The 24101-nt window shown below is 32.1% G+C and overlaps 2 protein-coding genes across 2 annotated transcripts; one reads left to right on the plus strand and one right to left on the minus strand.

Annotated features, from left to right (window-relative positions):
• Positions 1–2755: 2755 nt before the first annotated feature.
• On the minus strand, positions 2756–15191 carry LOC143058718 (NEDD8-conjugating enzyme UBE2F-like). Its single transcript, XM_076232168.1, has 7 exons — positions 15028–15191; positions 12047–12161; positions 10165–10328; positions 9396–9498; positions 8456–8514; positions 7216–7278; positions 2756–5624 (listed from the first exon to the last, which is right to left on the minus strand). Exons 2-7 carry the CDS (start codon positions 12147–12149, stop codon positions 5571–5573), a joined length of 546 nt encoding a protein of 181 aa, XP_076088283.1. The 5' UTR covers positions 12150–12161; positions 15028–15191; the 3' UTR covers positions 2756–5570.
• Positions 15192–15369: 178 nt separating this feature from the next.
• Positions 15370–23178, plus strand: LOC143058719 (vacuolar protein-sorting-associated protein 25-like). Its single transcript, XM_076232169.1, has 6 exons — positions 15370–15424; positions 17978–18123; positions 18644–18697; positions 19497–19588; positions 20871–20946; positions 22987–23178. The coding sequence occupies exons 1-6, from the start codon at positions 15384–15386 to the stop codon at positions 23097–23099; spliced, it is 522 nt and encodes a 173-aa protein (XP_076088284.1). The 5' UTR covers positions 15370–15383; the 3' UTR covers positions 23100–23178.
• The last annotated feature ends 923 nt before the right edge of the window (positions 23179–24101 follow it).

A 24101-nucleotide genomic window follows, 5' to 3' on the forward strand; every position in this document is an offset into this window, starting at 1 on the left:
GGAAATGCTGTATTGGTTACGACCTTGCTGTGGTTGATTCAAAAACAGTAGCTGTATCAAGTGGTGGTAATGGTCCGCACACGATTTGTTTAATTGATATGGACAGTACAGAAACGCAACAAGAGTTTGAGATAAACGACTGGTGTCATGGTTTAAGCTATCACAATGGGTCATTTATTTTTTGCACATACGACAGTGGCATTAAAATAATTGACAGGTCGCCTGGATATTTAAGTAACGTCCGGACACTGTCAAATGCACCAAAAATGGTACCTGGAACATACGTCACCTCAAATGAATACGGTATTTTTCATTCCAACTGGCAAGATGACTCTGTCGTATGCTACGATTTTCGTGGGCAAGTACAATGAAACTTAACAATTCGTTGGTCAGGAAACCACACGGCATTACCTTAGATTCTTATTCCAACACCTATGTTGCAGGTTCCGAATCAAACAATATCGTAGTTATATCCCCGGACGGAAAGCAGTTGAAAGAGCTTATTGGAGAATGTGACGGACTTGTAGATCCTCGTGCCATTTATTTTGATAAAAGTAAAAACCTGCTACTTGTGGCAAACTATAAGGCAGGCGCCTTCCTTTGTGACGTTTACAATGTATAAAAGTGGTATATCTAGCTTAGTGCAGAACAAAACTTTTAATTTAGTTCCGTATATTTATGGTTTCCTGTCACTCACTTATCCTCTTTTCAGTAAAGCTTTCATTTCACATTTTATAAATCCAAATGAACTTCAGATCAAGGATACAACCGAACTAGAGGCTCTAAAGAGCCCGTGTCGCTCACCTAGGTCTATGTGCATATAAAACAAAGGACACAGATGGATTCATGACAAAATTGTGTTTTGGTGATGGTGATGTGTTTGAAGTTCTCATTTTACTGAACGTTCTTGCTACTTACAATTATATCTATAATGAACTTTGTCCATTAGTAAAAGAGAAAATTATTTGGTAAAAATTTACAAAAATTACCAAATTAATGAAAATTGTTAAAAATTTACTATAAAGCGCAATAACTCCTTAAGGGGTCAACTTGACTTATTTGTAGATCTTACTTTGCTGAACATTATTGATGTTTACAGTTTATCTCTATCTATAATAGTATTCAAGAAAATAACCAAAAACAGCAAAATTTCTTTAAAAATTACCAATTGGGGGCAGCAACCCAACAACCAGTTGTCCAATTCATCTTAAAATTTCACGGCAGATAGATCTTCACTTAATAAACAATTTTACTCTTGTCAGATTTGCACTAAATGCTTTGGTTTCAGAGTTATAAGCCAAAATCTACCTTTTACCCCTATGTTCTATTTTTAGCCATGGTGGCCATCTTTGTTGGTTGGCCGGGTCACCGGACGCATTTTTTAAACAAGATACCCCAATGATGACTGTGGCCAAGTAGTTTCAGAGGAGAAAATTTTTGTAAAAAATAACGACGACGGACGACAGACGCAGGACGACGACGGACGCCAAGTGATGAGAAAAGATCACTTGGCCCTTTGGGCCAGGTGAGCTAAAAAGGTATTTTCGTATGTCAATCTTTCCTCCAGACAAATACTGCTCTAACAGACCTAGAATTATACTCATATCGTTTTAATAACTATACCATAGTCTGGTTTTCACAGACTGATATGAATTTAAGTTAGTTTTCTTTAAAACAAAATGAAGTACGTGTACTAGTGATGCTTCTCATTTTGACAAAGCAGTTATAAAAGAGGGGTGAAAGACACAAGAGGGACAGTCAAACTCATAAATTGAAAATAAACTGACAACGCCATGGCTAAAAAATAAAAAAACAAACAGACAGACAAATAATAGTACATAAGACTCAATATAGAAAACTAAGGACTAAGTAACAAGAAACCCAACAAAACCGGGGTGATCTCAGGTGCTCCAGAAGGGTAAGCAGATCCTGCTCCACAATGGACACCCATTGTGTTACTTATGTTATTACAAATCCGGCCAAGTCTTATTCAGTAGGTATAATGTGTTCCCCTGTCTTGTTGTACATGAACAATATGTTCATGATAGTGATTATCTATGTCAATTCAATTGGTCGGAACAAACACTTTGAAATTGATGTGATTCTTCTCTGCATAGCATGGTGATGCAGCATTTAGTGATAAACAAATGCAAATCTTCGATGGTTAGAATCAATCAACTAGACAGCACATTTTGATAATGCATCTAACTTGGCTCCTAACAAAATATCCTATCTTTAAGTCAAGCTGATACAGTGAGGGTGACATCAAATATATATAGCAGCAAGCGTTGTAGAGAAGACAATAAACTCATCAAAGATACCAGGATTGGAAACTAATATTTGCGCCAAAAGCATGTTTCCTTTACAAAGGACACATCCGTGAAACTCTATAAAAAAATGTAACAGATATTCGATTTTCAAAGGGCAGATTTACAACTATTATTCATATTCAGTTCTATATGGTCAAAATGTCACATAAGAATTATTGAAGTAAATCAAATTATTGTGATCATTCAGTTTAAGGTATAAAATATTAACAACCATTGCAATTGGCTTACCAATTAACAAATTAAAGATAAGATGACAATCGCTGCAATGAACTCATTTTAGACAATTGGGTCTAGTAAGCTAACAAATGTGTGGTCATCTAATACATCCACATCCAGCTGCCTTTAAAAAAAAATAACAAATGACACCATATGTTCAAACAAATAATAACCATATTTAATGGAAGCAATAGGAATAAAGGATATAATTTTTTTTATAAATTCATTTATTTTATTACATTTTGCAATTATGACATGTATAGTTTTCTATGAATAAAGGATACTGTAAATTCTGAATTTTTTGCTATGTTTTTATGACAAAAAAATTTAATAGGATATCTATTGCAATAAAACTAGATGTGTTGGAATGACATGAATGGCTCCACTTGCAAAAATAGCTTGAAGCCATTTTTAGGAGTGGAAATTTTCAAAGTCTAAAGATTGTAATTTCGGCAAAAATCAGTGGTGACCAACCAAACATGAACTCAATCTGTAACTCATTATAAAAGACTTGCATACTAAAAATCTATTTGACATGGACTGTAAATTGGCAGAGCCATATAAACCCCATTTTGATAGCTTAATTCATTTGCAGCTTTCCTAAAATCTTGCAAATTATTCTCGAATTAGTCTCTTTTTGTTCAACAATCAACAATAAATCCATGCAAAAAATTTCTGAAAGTACAGTTATTGTTTAACTTAACAGACATTATGCAATTATAATGTACAAATGTAGTCAATTATATTTAATAAACAGAGGATATGAATCTACACAGAAGTCTTACATATTCTGAAACATAAAAATTGTAAAGCACATTGCAAAATTATATTTATTGTGAAATATCAGTGTTACAACTGATTTTTGAGAAGATATAAAATTCAATGCAAAATTGAACGAAAATCATCAAAACAAATGTAAAAAGAGGTCATGATAGAAAAAAGAACCCTGTGTACAGCAATAAATTACAATCATAAACTACAAAATCACATATAATCACTTATCAAGCCTATCAAAAAGACCTTAAATAATGTGAAACAAACTTAAGCAATATTCAAGAATTAAATATAATAGCTATAGGTAGACCATGTTGACCAAAGGATTGAAGAATTGTACAAAAAGAGTTAATTTAGCATTTAAATGTCACTCGCATACACAAGGGGTTTTACCCAAAAAAATATTCTAAGGACTACTTTTATAGTTAAAATGTGTATGTCTGTCAGACTTTATATCACATGTATAGTAGTACCATGTTTCAGGGTTAAAATTGTAAATTTTCAGTGTTATATCAGAAAAGTTTAAGTTTGATGGAACATTAAATTTAAGTGCAGCATATATAAACCACAGGTATGAATGAATCAAGTAAAGATTATAATGGAAAGGTGCTTTACTATATATACATGATATATATATAGAAAATGCAAAACGAAAAATTCTATTTGTGTATCAAAAAGTTCTGAAATACAAATAAAACCTGAAAAAGTCCCCAAAACACTCAATTTAGGACAAGAAATTTAAAATGTTACTGATCAATTCTGTACAAACAGGGTTATGGGTATTAATGTCAATGGTACAATACTATAACATTCGGATAAATAAATACGTTTCAACAACAAGTTGTTATAATCACAAGGGTTAGATATATTAGCACTGACACTTATATCATGGCATAAAATCTGTAATGAAAATCTAGATATATTCTCTTATTTTTGCTCTAGGTGGAAAAGTGTGCCTACTTTAACACTAATTTTTGTTTTTGTTTTGTTTTTAAATCTGAAGGACTGAACAGTCAGTTATTGTAGCCTCAACCCAGAGCAAAACAAATTTATATAAAAAAGCAGTTAAAGACATGATCATAATAAAAAAAAATCAAATAAAAATAATTTAACCAATTTCCATATCCACAATCTGTATTTCATTGTACAAATTCACAAACTGATAGCATCTAAACATAACCCTGAGTAAATAAACAGAACTATCATTTAGTGAAAGTAGTTTTACTCTTAGATAAAAATTGTTTGAATATTTTCAGTAGTTTAGATAATCACAAAATTAAGTAGCCAACAAAACTTCCAGATTTACATTCTAATAGTAATTGATTCATTTTCAAATATTTAATTAATGAACAAATAATATGTTAGAAGTCTGACACAACACTTGAAAATTTTTGATTGATCAGTGTAATCATTTAATTACAATTTTCCCAAACTAACCATCTTTTTTAAACAATTTTAGTATCACTGAAAAAATGAAATTGTTTTGCAATTCAAATATGCAATTTAACATCTGATTGAATTATTAATGTTGTTGTTGAATTAAATTGATATCACATTTAATACTGTGGATTGAATTATTTTTGTGGTTACCATTTTTTTTGGATTTTGAAAAAATTGTATTTAGTTAATATTTGATTTCCTGGATTTGCCAAAGTCTGCAGGCACATACAACTGCTAGCATATAGAAAATGTAAACTTCATTGAACATTTATATTTGTGGATCAAAAAATCTGCGTTCTTAAGTTAATAGTGAGACCATAGTAATCTCAAAGTGTTGTCTGTTAAACGGGAAATATAACAATTTCTTAACTTCCATTATTCCAATAAATAATTTAGTTTCACAAAAAATTATTCTATACAGTTTGTTCACTACCATCTTATTCAATACTGTATTCTTTATTTCATGAATTATGCAATAAATGAAAAAAATCTATAATCACTGAGCTGGCAGGATAAAATGGTAAATATAAAGCAGTCAAACTACATACATATCATACATGTAGCAACCTCTAATGTTCTGGTTCACAGCAAATCATTTTCACAAATTATCACAAATTCCCTTTCAACTGATGAGAGAGAGGACATCCCCTTTTCTTACAGCTCACCTCATTCTCAAATATTCAGCACACCTTTATAAGGTATCAGATCACCTGAATATCAAATTATCTCCCTTTACTTTAGAAGGGGCATGATGTAAAATGAAGTCTTGATAAATGAACACATGGAAATAACAGGAGGTTTAATGAATCACTATCTAGTGGCATACATAGTTATGTATTCCTTCACTTTGGTTTTGAATGATTCCTGAAAAATAAAAATAATTATAGTGAAATTAAAAATAATATCGATACATTACTACTTCTAGCAGGACTCAAAGTGCAACCCTGTATTTTCACAAAGCACTGGTTCCCAAAACCACAGCACCATGGAATATCTGAGTCACACGACTATCAATATTTTCAACGTGTTGATTTTTTTATATTAGGTGTTTTAACGCCATTTTTAAGCACCGCATTTAGGCTATTTCGTGGCGGCCAGTTTTTATTGGTGGAGGAAGCCGCAGTGCCCGGAGAAAACCACTGACCTTCGATAGGAAAACTGACAATCCTAGTTAATTAAGATTGGAGTCGAGTGCACCCGCAGGAGATGGGTTCAAACTCACAACCCCAGTGTTGACTGGCTAGTGATTACGGTAGGAACTACTTAGACCACTCCGCCACCGAGGCCCCTATTTTCAACTTGTCTTAACTTTAATACCCCTCTACTATTTTCACTACTATAACCACTAATTGCCAGGTTTAAATTTGCTCCAGCAACACAATGGGTGCCACATGAATCAAGGTATTTTGAGAGAAGTGCTTCTTCCTTGGTGCCAAATTTCTTAGCATTATTGCTATGGTTATTTGTCTCTCCTGATATTAATATAAGGTTTATCTGTTTGGTACATGTACTTCAATATATTTTTTTTGTAGGTATCTAGGAAACAGGAAAAAAATATACAACTACATGTAGTGTATGAAATCATGAAACTTAGTTACTGTAAGATGTTAAATATAGCTGTATTATTGTTGTATGTGGCTGTAAATCATATTTGTTTTTAGTTGTTGCTTTTAAGGTGGTACCCAACACTTTCACTAAAATTAATTTGGCTCGTTTAATTTTCATAAAATTTTGACAAAGCATTTACTTTGACCCTTTAATAAAAATATAAAAATTTCAAAAATTTTGAACCAACCGTTTTATCAGAAAAATTACACTGGTTATACAGCAGTTTGACAAACACCAATTTTGATCATTGAGAAGCTTAATATTCCCTTTACAACACAACGTAATTAAAACGTTTAGCTGATTTTACAGAGTTACCTCCCTGTAAAGTTAGGTACCACCTTAACATTAATTAGGTTGTTGGTTTTTTATTTTGAATAGTTTTACATATTGTCATGTAGGCCTTTTTATAGCTTTACATCATATAGGTTTAACTCAGGTTAAAGCCAAAGGTTGGCCAATATTTGTTATTAAACAGATCATTTAATCTTGTGTGAATACTTGTCTCATTAATAAGAAATCATACCATATTTACTTATTTAATAAACTACAAATACAGAAATTATTGCATGGTTTTTATTAATGTGAAAATTAAGCTGAGTGAGTATTATAATAACATGATCTTTTATTCTAAAAATCTGATAAATATATCTATATGCAGATCTATCTTAAATCGCAGTAGTTTGAAAATCTTGCATTTTCCTGAATCTGCTGTAGATGTATGATTAAAAGCCATTCAGTAAAATAATATCTTTTTTCTGTGTTTTTTATTTACCTTATTCCTGCTACAATGATCTTACCTTATTCCTGCTACAATGATCTTACCTTATTCCTGCTACAATGATCTTACCTTATTCCTGCTATAATGATCTGCTGCATCTACATTTAATGGATCATCAAAATTTAATAAATCCTGAAATTATACAAACATCATAATTAACTACTGTAACAATTAATACAAACAAAATAACTTTGATATCCACTTCATTTAAACTCTTATACATTTATAAAATAAAAATAATGAATGTGTCCCAAGAACATGGATGCCCCATCCGCACTATCATTTTCTATGTTCAGTGGACCGTGAAAATGGGGTAAAATCTCTAATTTGGCATTAAAATTAGAAAGATCATGATCAAAAGGAACATGTGTACTAAGTTTCAAGTTGATTGGACTTCAACGTCATCAAAAACTACCTCAACCAAAAACTTTAACCCGAAGCGGGACAGACGGACGGATGAACAAACAAACAGACGGATGCACAGACCAGAAAACATAATGCTCATAAATGGGGCATAAAAAATAATAATAATAATATTGAGATATATATTCAATAATTTTTTTCAAACATGGTTTACTGAAGAAGCTAACATTCATATTCCATATCTTTTATGTTATTTCCCAGGCATAAATGTGTTACAGATTGTACATGTTGTATGTGTGTAATTTTCATCGGGATAACACTTTACCCTATCTCAGAAATCATCAAATTATAACAGGATATTCTTTAATTTCTCAAAACTCTACTACTAACATCCACCCACCAACCATAACCTTTCAAAATCCACTTTACAATAGAATCTAGAAAAATTCTTACAATGTTTGAAAAAAAGTACTGCAGAGAAAAAGAAAAATACTAAGTCTTTGAATTTACAAAAAAATATCACAAGAAACAAAGACATGAAAGGTTATTGTTATATATCTATATAGTTTGATGTTTCAGTTTACAAGAAACAACAAAATAGATAAGAAAAACTTCTTTAAAATATTTTACTTTAAACTGGAAAAGAATGAGAAATTACTACTAAAATGACTTGAAATCAGCTTTTAAATTTAAACTTTCCTATAATATTTTGTGTAATGTAGGGGAGATAAATCCTATTTCTAAAGTGCAACTTCATTATTGTACACAATATCTACTAACTTCTCTTAACAAATTATTGCAAACCAACTACTTCACTATTTATCAATTTTTATTTTGCGCAACTTTCAGGAGTAACAAGAGTGTGTCCATATCAAAGTACACAGGGTAATTTCTTTATGAACATTCAACCTATCAAACAAGCAAACAATCAGTAAGGGGTACTTACAGCAAACAAAGAATTTAACCCCCATATCACATCTTTTAATCTTCTTGTAGGAGCCCAACCTAAAAACAAAATAAAAAGCAATATTTGTATCAAATTATACATATAACAATGGTCAATAATACTTTGTGTTAAATTAGCTGCCTTTATTTTGTACATGTACATGAGCTGTAATAAAAGTCTTCAAAATTTCCCGAAGATAACCGATTAATGGATGGATTAACTTGTCTTAAAATCTATTCTCTCTGGATTTTTTAAAAACGATTTGTTTAATGTTTTCATTAAAAATATAAAAGATTGTAATGAAAGTGTAACCTCAATATTATGAATTAAACCAGTGGCGGATCCAGGGGGGGTGTTCCGGGGTTGGAACCGCCCTTTTTTTGGCCGATCAATGCATTTGAATGGGGACATATAGCTGGAACCCCCCCTTTATCCTGGGTTGGGAACCCCCCTTTTTAAAATGGCTGGATCCACCCCTGTAAACAGTGTTTCAATCAGTACTATTATGAATTGAATAAACTATAACTTTGCTAATTTATGTATCATAGTCCTTTTGCCTAGTTTCTTTTGTGACCTATTCTGACATCCATTGACATCCGACTCGACTTCTTTTAAAACTGAGTTTTTCTGTACGTATTGCTGGGTGCTTGTTTTTCTACATACAGTGGCTAGAGGTATAGGGGAGGGTTTAGATCTCACTAAACCTATTTAACCCCGCCACATTTTTGAACCTGCTCGTTTGAACAGTTTTTCATTTGTCATTTTGGGGCCTTTAATAGCTGAGATTGTGGTTTTGGCTATGCTCATTGTTGAGGGCTGTACAGTGACCTACAGTTGTTAATTTCTGTGTCATTTGGTCTATTGTGAAGAGTTGTCTCATTTGTAATCATACCCTGCATCTTCTTTTTTTAATATTTGGTGTAATAAACCTTAACCTTACCTAAACTGTCATAAGAACTTTGGCGTAATAAACTAAGACAGACCTCGCCTTCCTCATCAATATTTGGATGCCATATTCTGGTTTGGCATGTCACAACAGGAGGCTGCAATACAAAATTATTTTCATTTAAGGATTGAATGCTTCTTTTTGTAAATTTATTTGGGTGTAAAAGCATTGACCAAAGATTATTTTGTATGAAGCGTGGAAGTGCTATTCATCCGAAGATGTGCACAGGGTCAATGCTTTAACAATTTTTTTTATCAATTTCAGTCTATTTTCAGAATGAGGAGAGATTGCTGTTCCTTAATCAGAAGAAAGTATCATAATGAAACACACATGCAATGTTATTATTATGGACTGAACATTTTTTTTTAATAAACTGTTTGGTAAAATAATGTTGTATGTCTACCACTGGGTAGGTACAAATGTTTTTGTTCCATCCACAACACAGACAGAGCTCATGTACAATCAATATCAGATTATGTGAATTCCTTGTTATTCATTGGATGATCAGACTGGTTGGGCCAAAGTGTAATGTGTCAGGTAGTGTCAAGACTAGAGATAATATCAGGATGTTTAGATGTTCATGTAGAAAAGGATAACTTATTATGTGCCTGTTCTAGAAGCCTGATGATGAAGTTGCATATATGAAGTTTTTTTTTCTGTATACAGATCTAGACAATTTGTTTGGAACTGTCAGATTTTATTATTCTTGTTAAACAAATTTCTGGGTTGCTGAATCCACAGTACCTCACTATATTTAGCTTACCAATATATTATATTCGTCAGGTATATTTATCGTAAATTTAAATTTTCCTCCATGCCAGAATCCATCTTCAGGTGTGATTATTAACGAAAACTTATGAAGAGTATTGGGATCTTCAAAGTTTACTTTACATGTCTTAGGTAAATGTTCCTCCATCTCTTGAACCTCTGGAAATAAAAAGAAAACTTCAGAATATTAAATACTTTTAAAATACCTAGCATGTATAGATAAAATCACTTATACGCAATATAACAAAGGATACATAATAAACGCCTGAATTTTGGAGTTATACTTGTAAAATGTCAATGCATTTATCAGTTAATTATTAAGCACAATAACCCTTGACCCCTCTCTTTTCATAAAAAATTTACAAAAACTTGCCTAATTAATGAAAATTGTTAAAAATTAACTATAAAGGGTAATAACTCCTTAAGTAGTCAACTAACCATTTTGGTCATGTTGACTTACTTTTAGATCTTACTTTGCTGAACATTAAATTAATGCTGTTTACAGTTTATCTTTATCTATAATAGTATTCAAGATAATGACCAAAAACAGCAAAGTTTCTTTAAAAATTACCAATTTGGGGGGGGGGGGGGGAGGCAGCAACCCAACAATCAGTTGTCCAATTCATCTGAAAATTTCAAGGCAGATAAATATTGACTTGATAAACATTTTAACCCCTCGTCAAATTTGCTCAGATTTATAAGCCAAAATCTACATTTTACAACTATCCATATGTTTTATTTTTAGCAATGGCAGCCATCTTAATTGGTTGGCTGGGACACCACACAAGGTTTTTAAACAAAATACCCTAATAATGATTGTGGCTAAGTTTGGTTAAATTTGACCCCGTAGTTTCAGAGGAGAAGATTTTTGTAAAAGATTTTAAAAAAATACGAAAAATTGGTAAAAATGAATATAAAGGGCAATTACTCCTTCAGGGGTCAACTGACCATTTTGGTCATGTTGACTTATTTGTAGATCTTACTTTGCTGAACATTATTGCTGTTCACAGTTTATCTCTATCTATAATAATATTCAAGATAATAACCAAATACGGAAAAACTTCCTTAAAATTACTAATTCAGGGGCAGCAACCTAACAACGGGTTTCCGATTCATCTGAAAATTTCAGGGCAGATAGATCTTTACCTGATAAACATGTTTACCCCGTCAGATTTGCCCTTAATGCTTTGGTTTACAGAGATATAAGCCAAAATCTACATTTTACCCCTATGTTCTATTTTTAGGCATGGGGGCCATCTTGGTTGGTTGGCCGGGTCACCAGACTCATTTTTTAAACTAGATACCCTAATGATGGTTGTGGCCAAGTTTGGTTAAATTTGGCCCAGTAGTTTCAGAGGAGAAGATTTTTGTAAAAGTTTACAGACACAGGATGATAGAGGTAGGACGATGTACGCCAAGTGATGAGAAAAGCTCACTTGAGCTAAAAATTATTTGAAAAGGCGGCTACAATTATAATTGCCTTTCATAGCTGACTATACAGTATGGATTTTTTATTATTGATGTCCTACCATAACCTATGTTTGCTTAAATACATGTAAGCTCTTAATTGCATTAATACTCCTAATCTTCATCATGCTAAATTATCTTTCTCAGGATTTTTGTTTTTGGACTTAAAAAGGCAAAGGAAATTGACCTACAAGATTGAATGGATTGTGGTGAAAAATTTATTTGATGAGTATTTTGACTTCCTAAAAGAAAGGATACGAAAATCAAAAATAGCAAAACCTATTCATTAATAGTTACGGTTGGTGGTCTTTTGTTTAACTATGATAAATTTTGATAATATATGACTGTTATTGAAATTTTACCAAAATATACAGGCAATCAAATATGGTCATAAAAAACATGTCCTTTACCTTTCACTAACAGTTTGTCTCTGATAGATATTCTTTTATTTTCTTCATTTTCTTTCTTTCCTGTGGAACTCTGTTGTTTTAATTTTTTTGACAATGTGATCATATTCTCTAGTATCTGAAATTATAAACTTGTTTGATAATTACTTAATATACAGATATACTTACTTTCAATTTTGTTAGTCATCTTGATAAAACAAAAGAGTGTATCACATGTATAGATCTAGAGGATAAATGTACAAATGTACATATATAACAAAATTAGCAATAATCAAATCAATCATAATGAAATGAAATCTTCACTTTCTTAGTGTCTATTTGTTGTTGGAATTAATTTATTACAAGACTTATTCCACTTAGGCACTATATATTTCTATTTGTATCGATCTGATGAGTTAAGCCTTTTTTTAATGATTTTTATAGTTTATTCTTATCGCTTATGTCATGTATGCTGTACTGTAACACCACTGTCCAAGGTTAGGGTTAGGGTTCGGCACCCCCTGCCTCCAAACACACACACTATAAGTTATATGGTTCGCTACTGACCCCCTACGGATCCATAGAGGGTTAGTAAAATCCATAGGGGGTGAGGCAGAGTCCCCTATGAATTTTATTCACCCTCTATGGATCCGTAGGGGGTCAGTAGTTAACCGTATAATGAATTTATCGGACGCTGGACTTTTTCTGCAGCTGCAGCGTTTTGTTGAAAAATAAACAATTAAACACAACAACATTAATAATGACCTCGCCATTAACGCGTCATGAACCCCATATGAAACTTACTAACCCCATACGGTCTCATAGGGGGTCACCATGTGACGGCATTTAACCAATCACAACGTGATAATTCATCTGTAGTCCGATAAACATACATATTCTGTATAGGCCTGTCCCATTTCAGGAGCCTGTACTTCAGTGGATCTTGTTTTTTGCTTTGTTACATACAATGTATTTGTTTTTACATAAATATTGTATAGCTGGTTATTGTCGAAGGTGTAACATTTCGTGGTTTTGATTTAATAAAATATTTATTATTATTTTGGCAGATTCAAAACTTTTATCAATACTTTTGCATGTACTTTTAAATTGGCGGAATTTATTTTGGATATACAAATGCAAATTAAATAACCCGCTATACGGTAAGGTCATTAGTTTTCTTGTTTGAAATATTTTACATTTGTCAGTTTGGGGCCTTTCAACATTGTTCAAAGCTTACTATGCGATATGGGCTTTGCTGATTGTTGAAAGCGATACGGTGTCCAATAGTTGTTTATTTCTGTGTCATTTAAATTTGGTCTCTTGGGAAGACTTGTCTCTTTGCCTTTGGCAATCATACCCCATCTTCTTTTTTTATATATCCAATTCAAACAACTCTAATTAAGGACACTGGTACATTTGTAATTTGTGAAATCATTAATTTATCTTTTATTTATGAAGGTTATTCATTTTCTTCATCAAGAAGCATATATACAAAAGTACATTGTTCAAGTATATATATACATGTACCATCTCATTTTGTACTATATTTTTTAATTGTCATATTATTATTTTTTCCTGCTGATAAAATATATAGACATAATATGGCTTCCCCTACCCATGCTAACAAAAGCTCAAAATACTTCACAAAACTCTCAGACTTTTAAGACATGTAAGAGTAATCATGGTAATTATTTATTTTATCATAATGGGATCGGATAAAATTAAGAGGCTGTCGCGACCTGATACCAGTGACCTGTGTTCTTGTCTGTATGCTGATGTAACATTTGTACTGTTAGCAGGTTAGTACATGTAGTATGGTTTATTCAAAAGCATCAAAGACCATACCTGTCAACCTCTTAAACCTTCACAGATCACCAGAAGAAATCGAAAAGTTGATTGAACATGATATTGATGTGCAAAAAGATTCCTTGCCAAGTGAACTAGTTGAAGACAGTAACATTTTGTACTTTGACCTAAAATGGTTAACTTTTACAAATTGTGACTTGGATGGAGATTTGTCTCTTTGGCACTCATGCAATGTACTACATCTTCCTATATACATCTATTGGTCGTAAAAATGGAAAATATTTTATTCAAATTTCCTTGACGATTCGAATTGCAGTAAACTATTTCTTCTTTTTTACACTGCCGCTTAGTTCAAACAAAGACCTCAATCTTGTTGGAGTTGACATAGCTGAACTGAATTTTGATTCCTAATTACAAATTGAATATAAAAACAACTTTCAAATGATTGCCAATTTTTTAATAATTTGTTTTGAAAGTAAAGAAAAATTCAATTAGTAACAATCGCGGGTAAAAATATCCAAAAGCAGGTGATCTTATATTCACGCACAAGAGTAGAACGTGAAGCGGGAGATTTCTGGAATATTGCCATTTGAGTGGGAGTCTCCTGCTAAAAAAAGGGAAGGTTGGCAGGAATATACCTCGAAGATATTTTAAGGATTTGTGAATTTATTACATTGTATTACAAAAGGCCTTTTAAAAGGGTGTACTAGCATGCTAGTCATGCTAGTTGAAGTAGGAACTGGGTACCCTACATGACGAATGATCATAACAAACGCGGGTAAAAATATCCAAAAGCTGGAGAACTTATATTCTCGCTCAAGAGTGGAACGACAAGCGGGAGATTTTTGGAAAACTGTCATTTGAGTAGGAGTCTCCTGGTAAGAAACAGGAAGGTTGACAGGTTAATATCTCGAAGATATTTTAAGGATTTGTGAATATGTTACAAAAGCGTGTACAACTTCCAACACATTTGTATCAAATAAGAAAGATGAGTTTCCACAACAGAAAGTATGAGAAATAATGAAATCATACAGCAATAACATTAGGAGTAGGATCAACAGGAAACACATGTCTCAAATTGTTGTGTATATCCTTAGGTTTAGTAAATTTATTTATCTGTTTGTGTAGAATTTGTTTGTCTGTTTGTAGCTGTGTACATGGTGTAACTCACAGTACACTGCTGACTCACTGACACTAACCTTTTTTAAAAGTTTTATCAAACTCTTAATGTAAATATCTTAATTCCTTAGTTTACAATTCTCTCTTTTTTAGTAATAAGGACGAGATTTTGTAAAATTTCAACAGTTCTATGAGTTTCTTCGTTGTAAACAGATTTTTTGCTGAAAGGTCTATGAACCGGAAGTTTACACTCTGAAAAAAAGCTTACATCAATGAGAAATAAAACTCTGCATATATAGAAATATAAATCAAGATATACATTTAAATCAATGCTAAAAAACAGAAAAAGTTCAAAAACCTTGTGTTATAATGTGTTTAGTCTGTTATTGATTAAATATAATAATTTTTTTTAATGGATATAAGGAACTCACTGAAAATGGAATGGCCCTGGCAGTACAATTTCCCACCTTTCTTCACGTAATAACACTCTTGTAGCTTATTGAACCCTTTTAAATTGAGGTGACTTCCCTTTTTAATGATTGAGTGTACTCCATTATATTTTATATTGAATGACACAAACTGGCAATGTTGACTGTTGTCATACAATGAATCTGAGCAAGGATTTGTATAGTGTAAATCCTTGATCTGAGTGAGAAGCTCTAGAAGGATCTTCTTTTACAATACACATCCTTGAGCTGTATGATACATTATTAGGATAGAATTGGATGATTATGACCGATAAATATTGAGTTCATTAATTCTTTAGTACAATTAAAATAATGGGAAATTTTCACGTTTTTTTTTTAATTTTTCGTCTGTAATAGGGGACTTTGTTCACATTATATACAGTACACAAGACACAACAGAAAAGGTACCCACAGAGAGATTGAGTGTAAAATCAATATAAATGTAGTAGGTGAATTTTTTCAAATGATGTTTGTGATTCACTTAAGACAGTCAGGGATATAACTCTATAGGGTTAATACAGGAAAATAACATACATTTGTTATTGTGGACTAAAAATTCAAAGAACTGTGATAACATATGTATGTTACATGTTTCATAGGGACAATATACATCATTAGTTTAGTTAAAATGTATAAAAGTTCTATTGATATTACTTTTTTCTGTATACTTAACTATTTAAAGATATAACAGTTCATAGTTTGCCAATTTTGCATAGTACACCTATATGTTATTACAGAAAAAATATGCCTGTAATAACTAAAGGGTGTTATCACAGCTTCTCTATATCACTTCAAAGGATTTGCTCAGACATACATCGTGCTTAATTACAATGTAGTTTCATTTATTGTAAGAAATAATGACCAGAGCATGTGATGAGGTTCTGCGCAAGTTTCTCAGTAATTCCCAAGTGTCTTATATAATAAGTTACATTCCTTTAATAACTGAGCCTTGTTATCACAGCTAAGTTTATCCCTTAATAGCCTCGACTCATTGATTTACCATGGTCCATCAAAAATGTATTGATTTAATTAAAAAATTAGTTTTCAAGACTATGCATATAGTTTCTGCGCAAAGTCTCAAGAGTTCCCCAGAGCCCACTATAAATGAAATAATTTTACAAATAACAAGCATATGTTATTACAGATTTAGAAAATTTAAGGTGAAAGTATCTGTAATAACACACACAAGTTATTTCCTGGAATAACCCTATAGAGTTATATCTCTGACTGTAAGAAATTGAATTGAATTTTTCTTTAATATTGAAAATTCATTGGGGTGTAAAACCGTTGACCAAAGTACATTCCGTGCTTCAATCTAAAAATGTGCGCATGGTCAACACTTTTACGACTCTATGAATATACTAAAAGAAGTACATTCAATACTTATAATTACATTTTTCGCTATCATCAGATGATAATCATAATAATCAAGAAAACAGGATTACAATCAAGATTTTCTTTTATTACCTGTCCACTTAATTGTTAAAACATGTGTCATCATGAATATTAATTTCCATGAGAAACATGTGTCCAAAAAAAAAATATACATGTATGTCTGTTTATGGTTACCTGACCGACCATAAGCCATTTTATTTTCGTTGTAAAGTGAAAAATTAATAGAACTTGTGTCAAAAGCGAAGTAAGGGTTGCCAATACATTTAATCAATTGCCTGCAGGCGCGGATCCAGAGGGGGGGGTTCCGGGGGTTGGAACCCCCCTTTTTTTTGGACGATCAGAGCATTTGAATGGGGACATGTAATTGGAACCCCCCCTTTGTCCTGGGTTAGGAATCCCCCCTTTTTAAAATGGCTGGATCCGCCCCTGGCCTGATACATCCCAATGTTCACAATCCTGAATATGACAGCTGTTTTAAGGAAACTTGCAACTTGTGTAATGAAATAAAAACTTCGCTGCCATTTTTTTCCAACCAAACCAATCATTAAAAATATGGGTAAACTAGGCAGATGGACAACAAGGACCACGGCAGGACGGACCGCACAACTCAAAATCATGGCTCAATATAAAATGGAAATACCGACCTAACTTCCCTATTTACTTTAATGATGTAACCTTAAACAGACATATATTTTTTTTTGGCCTGAGAAACCTCCTGTCAATTAACAGTTCACTAGAACCTCCTTTTTATCATGAGATTTCATAAATTACATGAGAATAAAATTGAGAAAGGAAATGGGGAATGTGTCAAAGCGATAACAACCCGACCATAGAGCAGACAACAGCAACCTTCTTATAATCAACAGAAATCACTAGAAAATCAGAAACATCCTGTTAAATAATCACCTCTAGACCAACTTTTGTTGAAATGAATATAACTAAGTCTAAGCAAAATTATAGAGGTGCTGCCATGGACATGATGGAGAAATTGTAGGTCAAAAAGATAGAAGTAGATGTGGTATGAGACAGCTCTCCATCCAAGTCACAATTTGTAAAAGTAAACCATTATCAATGATTATAGGTCAAAATACGACCTTCAACACAGATCATTGGTTCATACAGAAACATGAATCTGTTATATTTCATAAATTTATTCTCTTCATTACAGGATTCAGCCTAATTCTGATACAAGAAAGAAACAATTGGAAGCTTGGTGTTCTCTGATTCTCAACTACCACAAACAGAAAAAGTCCTACAGCATAGATGTGACCGAGATACTCAACTCCCAACTCTGTCATAACAAAGAAATAGACAGTATCCTTTTGTAGTGTCAAATGATGATACACATGTAAAGCATGGTAAAGTATTACCATGATTACACATAAGGTGACTTTATTAAAAACTTTTTGTGAATTTCACAAAAGATACCAGTGTTTGGTATCACTATGACATGTATGAGATCTACCAATACATAAAATTCATTTAACATTCTGGTCTACTCAAACTGTGAATTTTTAAATTTAATATTTTTAGCCCCTTGCTTCAGCAGTGGGGGCATTAATTCCTACCCTTTTTTGTCTGCATGTCCCAAAATTAGTTTCCTTTGTCTAGCTTAAGTTTGGCTAACCCAAATATTTTGAAACTTATACACAAAGCTTATTATATTACATGTACCACATAAAATTAAATCAAGTTTGGATTTGGGTGGCATCACTTTTACCTTCTTCCATGTCTTCATGTTCTTTACAATGCTTATTACCACAAAACTCAGATCAAGTTCGAAATTGGGTGACTTAAAATGTATATTGTCATTATTGACCTTAACAGTTTTTAGGAAAACTCTCATTAGATGGTTTATATACAGTGTTAGATGAACTTTGTAGAACAGGTAAGTGTATGTCCTGAATCAGATAGAAATTGACCTTATGCAAATGAATATCAATAATTCTGGTAACTTATTTCAGGTTGAAAACATTATCTCCGAAAAGTCTGTATCATTTTAAAACTTGAATTGGATTGTTATAAGAACCCTACAATACACAACAAAATCTATCAAAGACTTTCCTTTTGTAATCGGTTGTTCCAATTTCAATCAAAGTATAAATACATGTACATGTATACGTGCACCTGCATATGGTTGATTTCTATCTAATGCCGCTCAAATTATGATATCATGATCATGATAAACATGATAAAGTCATTAGGATCACATTTTTACTGCTATTTCTTGCATGTGTCTTGTAGGTACTGACTTTTATCATTCTATGCTGACCTGTTGAAGAAAAAGAAACAAAAGACATTTATTTTTAATAGTCATGATAGTAAACATGGTAAAGTAGGAAATACAAAAAAATATGTTTTATAAAAAAGAAGATGTGGTATAATTGTCAATGAGACAACTACTAACAAGAGACCAAATGACACAGAAATTAACACTGTATGGCCTTCAACAATGAGCAAATCCCATACTGCATAGTCAGCTTATTTAGTTTATTTTCATATTTTATTGTATTTCTCCAAAATAAATTTACCTGATACTTTTGACCAAAACAATTGACTATGTAAACATGGTAAAAAAGACTTACTTCATAATTGATATATATAGAGTATTGTAGTTTCAAACAGAATAAAATGTTTCACATGTTGAATACTCTTCAGAAAATAACTGTTATTGTATATGATTATAGGGCACTTAGAATGGAAAGATCCCAAGACAAAGAAACAATGTTTGGTGATGTGGAGAACTCCTGAGGAATGGGGAAATCTAATATATTCTTGGGTAAAATGTGTTTAATTTTATCTTTGAGAGGATCCCCAGCAGTATAAGTTATTGCCCTTTAAAGATTTATAGAACTAAGGAGGATAAATTAGTTCAAAGTAAAAACTGAATCAGTTAGGAACTCATTTCACAAAAAATCTTACATGAAAAAATATCTTAGTCATGTCAATCAATATTATCATAAGATTTTAAAAAATATATATGTTTTTTCTCTCTCAGGTGCTGCAGGATTAATCATTTTATTGTCGAGCCTTCTAAATTGGTTGTTGTTCTCTATTAAACTTTAGTTTGCCTCAGACAAGTGTTATGAAGCTAAATGCTTATTATCACAAAAATTAGATCAACTTTCTTAAACCATACTGGATTTCTACCAAACTTGGACAGAAGCTTGTGTATGATCATAAGATTGTATCCAGAAGTAAATTTTGTGGAAAATAAAATTCATTTTTTCCGTATTTTACTTATGAATAAACTTAGTTTTTCTGCGGGAAAACATTACATTGTGGTTAAAATTTTTAAAATTTTGATAACTTTCTTATATTTTTTTTAATTTGTACCAAACTTGGACAGAAGCTCGTTTATAATCAAAAGCTAGTATCTAGGAGGAAATTTTGTTAATATTTTGTACCTGTGTATCTGTATTTTACTTATAAATGGACTTCCGCAGAACCATTACGAATTTTATTATTTTTATAAATCTGCGAAAACCAGAATTCTTTTTCCAGGTTCTTATACTTTCCAGTATTTTAAATCATGATCTTGTAAAAAAGAAATGTGCATTTGAACAGTTTTAACCAAATATGTTATTTAGCCCTGTCATATCAATTGTATGCGGTGTGTACCTTAAGAAACCGAAAATCTATCAAAATTTCATGAGTGAAATTTTGTCTCATTTATCTCAGGAACATCTCAAAATTTCATGAGTGAAATTTTGTTTCATTTATCTCAGGAACATCTATCAAAATTTCATGTCTCATTTATCTCAGGAACTATAGATCAGACCTTCCTGAATCTTTTTAAAATGCTTCATGTGAAATTTCCAGACAGTGTGATGCATTTTTACATGACCCATCAACTTCTTGTTTACTGAAAAAAAAATTCTTTATTACACATAATTATCATATTATCATGAATAATATTTTGCCACATATTTCTGAGGAATTGTGATATAGATCACCATGAAATTGTGTATAAACATTTATGGCAGCATGCATGCTACAATGCTAGAAAAATAAGTCAAAATAAGATTTTAAAAAAATAAGTCAATTCTATTGTCTTTCAGATAATATCAAAGTCCATGACTAATACTGTATGCACTTTTTATGAATTAACAAATGGAGAGGAATCAGAAGGAACAGGTTAGTGATACATGATGATCAATTTTGATCCCTTCTTTCCATTTCTAAATGTATTATCTCCCTTTGCTCTTGACCAAATTTTTCTCTCTGTAAGAAAGTTAATTAAATATAGATTTCACAAATAATTGTCAATCAGTAAAATCTATAAATAGTTCAGTGGAAGACTTAACATGCTTATTTCCCATTTACATTCTAAAATTTTATAAACATTGCTAAGGTTGTTTCTGTTTATTATTAAAATAAAAGAAAAGAATAATTGAGGATACAAATGCCCCTGCTCAAGCTTGCTTATCATATGTGAAATTACTTTTGGGATGGACAGATGGTCAAGGGTAACACTTTATGCCCCTTTTGCCTAGAAACGGGGGCATGAAAAGTTCATTTGCTAATAATTTTACATTTTAAGCTCATCTAGGCATGGCCCAAACAGCTATCATGAACTTTTTACATTTCTTGTGACTTATTGTCCATAAACTTCTACAAAAATCTTCTAACTTGAAATTTTCCCATTAAAGGTCGGTGGTTCTCTCTGGGCACTCTAACTTCCTCCACCAATAAAAACTGTCCGCCACAAAATAGCACAAAAGTGTTGAAAGTGGCGTTAAACACCAATCAATAAATCAATCTACCCTGAAACTACAGGGCCAATTAGAACAATCTTGGCCACAATTATCTTTGCAGTATCTTAAATTGGATGATTCCGCCTGCTAACCAACATTGCTGCCAACACTAAAAATAGAAGTAAAATGACAGTTATTAAATATATGCTTTTTCTTCAAAGTGTTAAAAATAGAGAAAATCTTCAAGAACAAATATGTCCCCAATGTTTAGATATACCTAGCTACTGTGTATTTAGAACATAATTGTCAGACGATTTGTTTTTAATGTTACTTTAAAAAATAATAGTTTTGGGGCTATTTTCTTTAAACTATGATTAATAGGGAACAACTTTAAACAGCAAAATTGATCAGCAAGACCAGTTCAACAAATAACTTTTTTAAGAAGTCAATATTGACAAAAGTAGTCAATTGACTCATTGTAGTAGTTATATTCCTTGAATGAAAATCTTCACCAATATTATTTTTTAGCTATGATCTTGACAGAAAAATGCATACATATATACAAAAAATTACTGCCAATAAACAACACAGTGGAAATAATCAGTCAACTCCTTTGTCAATTTTATATTTTTGGTAAAGTTTTTAATAGCTATAGGCATGCAAGTAGATAGATAAACCTTATTTAAAAAAATAAGTATCTGACATGTTAATCTATTTTTTGCCCCTGCAATAGCAGAGAGGCATTAAAGTTTATCAGTTTCCATCTGCACCTATGTACATTCCAAATTGGTTGCTGTTCTCTAACTTGATTGCCTCATACCAGTGTTATGAAGCTAAATGCCTATTACCACAAAACTTAAATCAAGTTCCAATTTTGGTGTTGTCACTTAAATCGTTTTGGAGTTATGCTGCTTTATGAAGTTATATAGAAGTAAGGGCATCATCTGCCTCCCATGGACACATTGTCCATTTATTTTCAACAACAGTTAAATACAACAAGGTTGCAACTAAGCATATGCACTCACTGTGCTTCTCTAAGTTTTAATTCAAAGTGTCTTCCTTCATGTTCAAGTTTTATTAAAAAACAAGAATGTGTCCTCAGTACACGAATGCCCCACTCGCACTATCATTTTCCATGTTCAGTGGACCGTGAAATTGGGGTAAAAACTCTAATTTGGCATTAAAATTAGAAAGATCATATCATAGGGAACATGTTTACTAAGTTTGAAGTCGATTGGACTTCAACTTCATCAAAAACTACCTTGACCAAAAACTTTAACCTGGAGCGGGACAGACGGACGAACAGACAGACGGACGGACGAACGGACGCACAGACCAGAAAACATAATGCCCCTCTACTATCGTAGGTGGGGCATATAAAAGAATTTTAATTTTATGTTATTGTTATGAAAAAAACATTCAGTACATCATTTATCAAAGAACTAACATATATTTTTTCAATTGTATATTTTTGTTTCAGAATTTCATGGTCTTGAAAAATGGTTATTATTACGAGCTATAAAGACTTTAGAGGCGCAGAGAAAAGCAGAAATAATGATGTTTGACGATAGTGAAGGTGTCAAGTTCTTTTAGTGCAATCTGTGATAAACATGTAGTCGTTTTTATATAATTTGTATAGTTATTGTTGTACCATTAAAATATCTATCATATACATTTTCTATATATAGAAAAAAGAGTGTCATGCTGTTAACTTTGAGAGATCTGTAGGTGGCCTTTTGTCTAGCTCTGTTCTGCATTTTAAAGCTGGGCTATCTTCCAGACCCTACCAAGATTCCAGATTCAAAATATAAGATTTTATTAACCAATCATGGACCCTCAATGGGCAAATACTATATATGACAAGCAATATTATAAAAAATCTTCAATTGCACAGTATTGAGCAATAAATTTGTAAGATCTTGGACCACATTTGTTTTGTGTCAAAAACCTATATTATGTCAAAATTTTGATGGTAAGTATTGACTTTGGGGGTTATTGCTCAATTTGTTTTTATACGACCCCAAAATTTTTTTGTCATCTGCGTTGTCGTCGTCTGAAGACACATTGGTTTCCGGATAATAACTTTAGTTTAAGTTAATAGATCTTCATGAAATTTTTTCAGAAGGTTTAATACCACAAAAGAAAAGTTGGGAGTGATTTTGGGGATGATGGTCCCAACCGATTATGAATTAGGGGCCCAAAGGGGCCCAAAACAAGCATTTTTCTAGTTTCAGGATAATAACTTGTGTAGAAGTATTTCAATTGCTCTGAAATCTTATCGCAATGTTCAAAACCACAAGTAGAAGGTTTGGATTCATTTTAGGGGTTATTGGGCCAAAGTTTAGGAATTAAGGGCAAAAAAGGGGTCAAAACAAGCATTTTTCTAGTTTCAAGACAATAACTTATGTGTAATTGTATGGATCTCTCTGAAACTGTACTACAAGGTTCAATACTGCAATGGAAAGCATGAGATTGAGTTTAAGGGTTATTGCTCCAAGGGGGTTTCAAAAAGTTAGGGGGGGGGATTTTTTGTTTACGATTTTTGAAGGGCTCCCTTTTTTTTCAAAATTTTTCAAATTTCGAATTTTGAAAAGT

The sequence above is a fragment of the Mytilus galloprovincialis genome, chromosome 14, assembly GCF_965363235.1.
Source record: "Mytilus galloprovincialis chromosome 14, xbMytGall1.hap1.1, whole genome shotgun sequence".
Taxonomy (NCBI): Eukaryota; Metazoa; Mollusca; class Bivalvia; order Mytilida; family Mytilidae; genus Mytilus; species Mytilus galloprovincialis.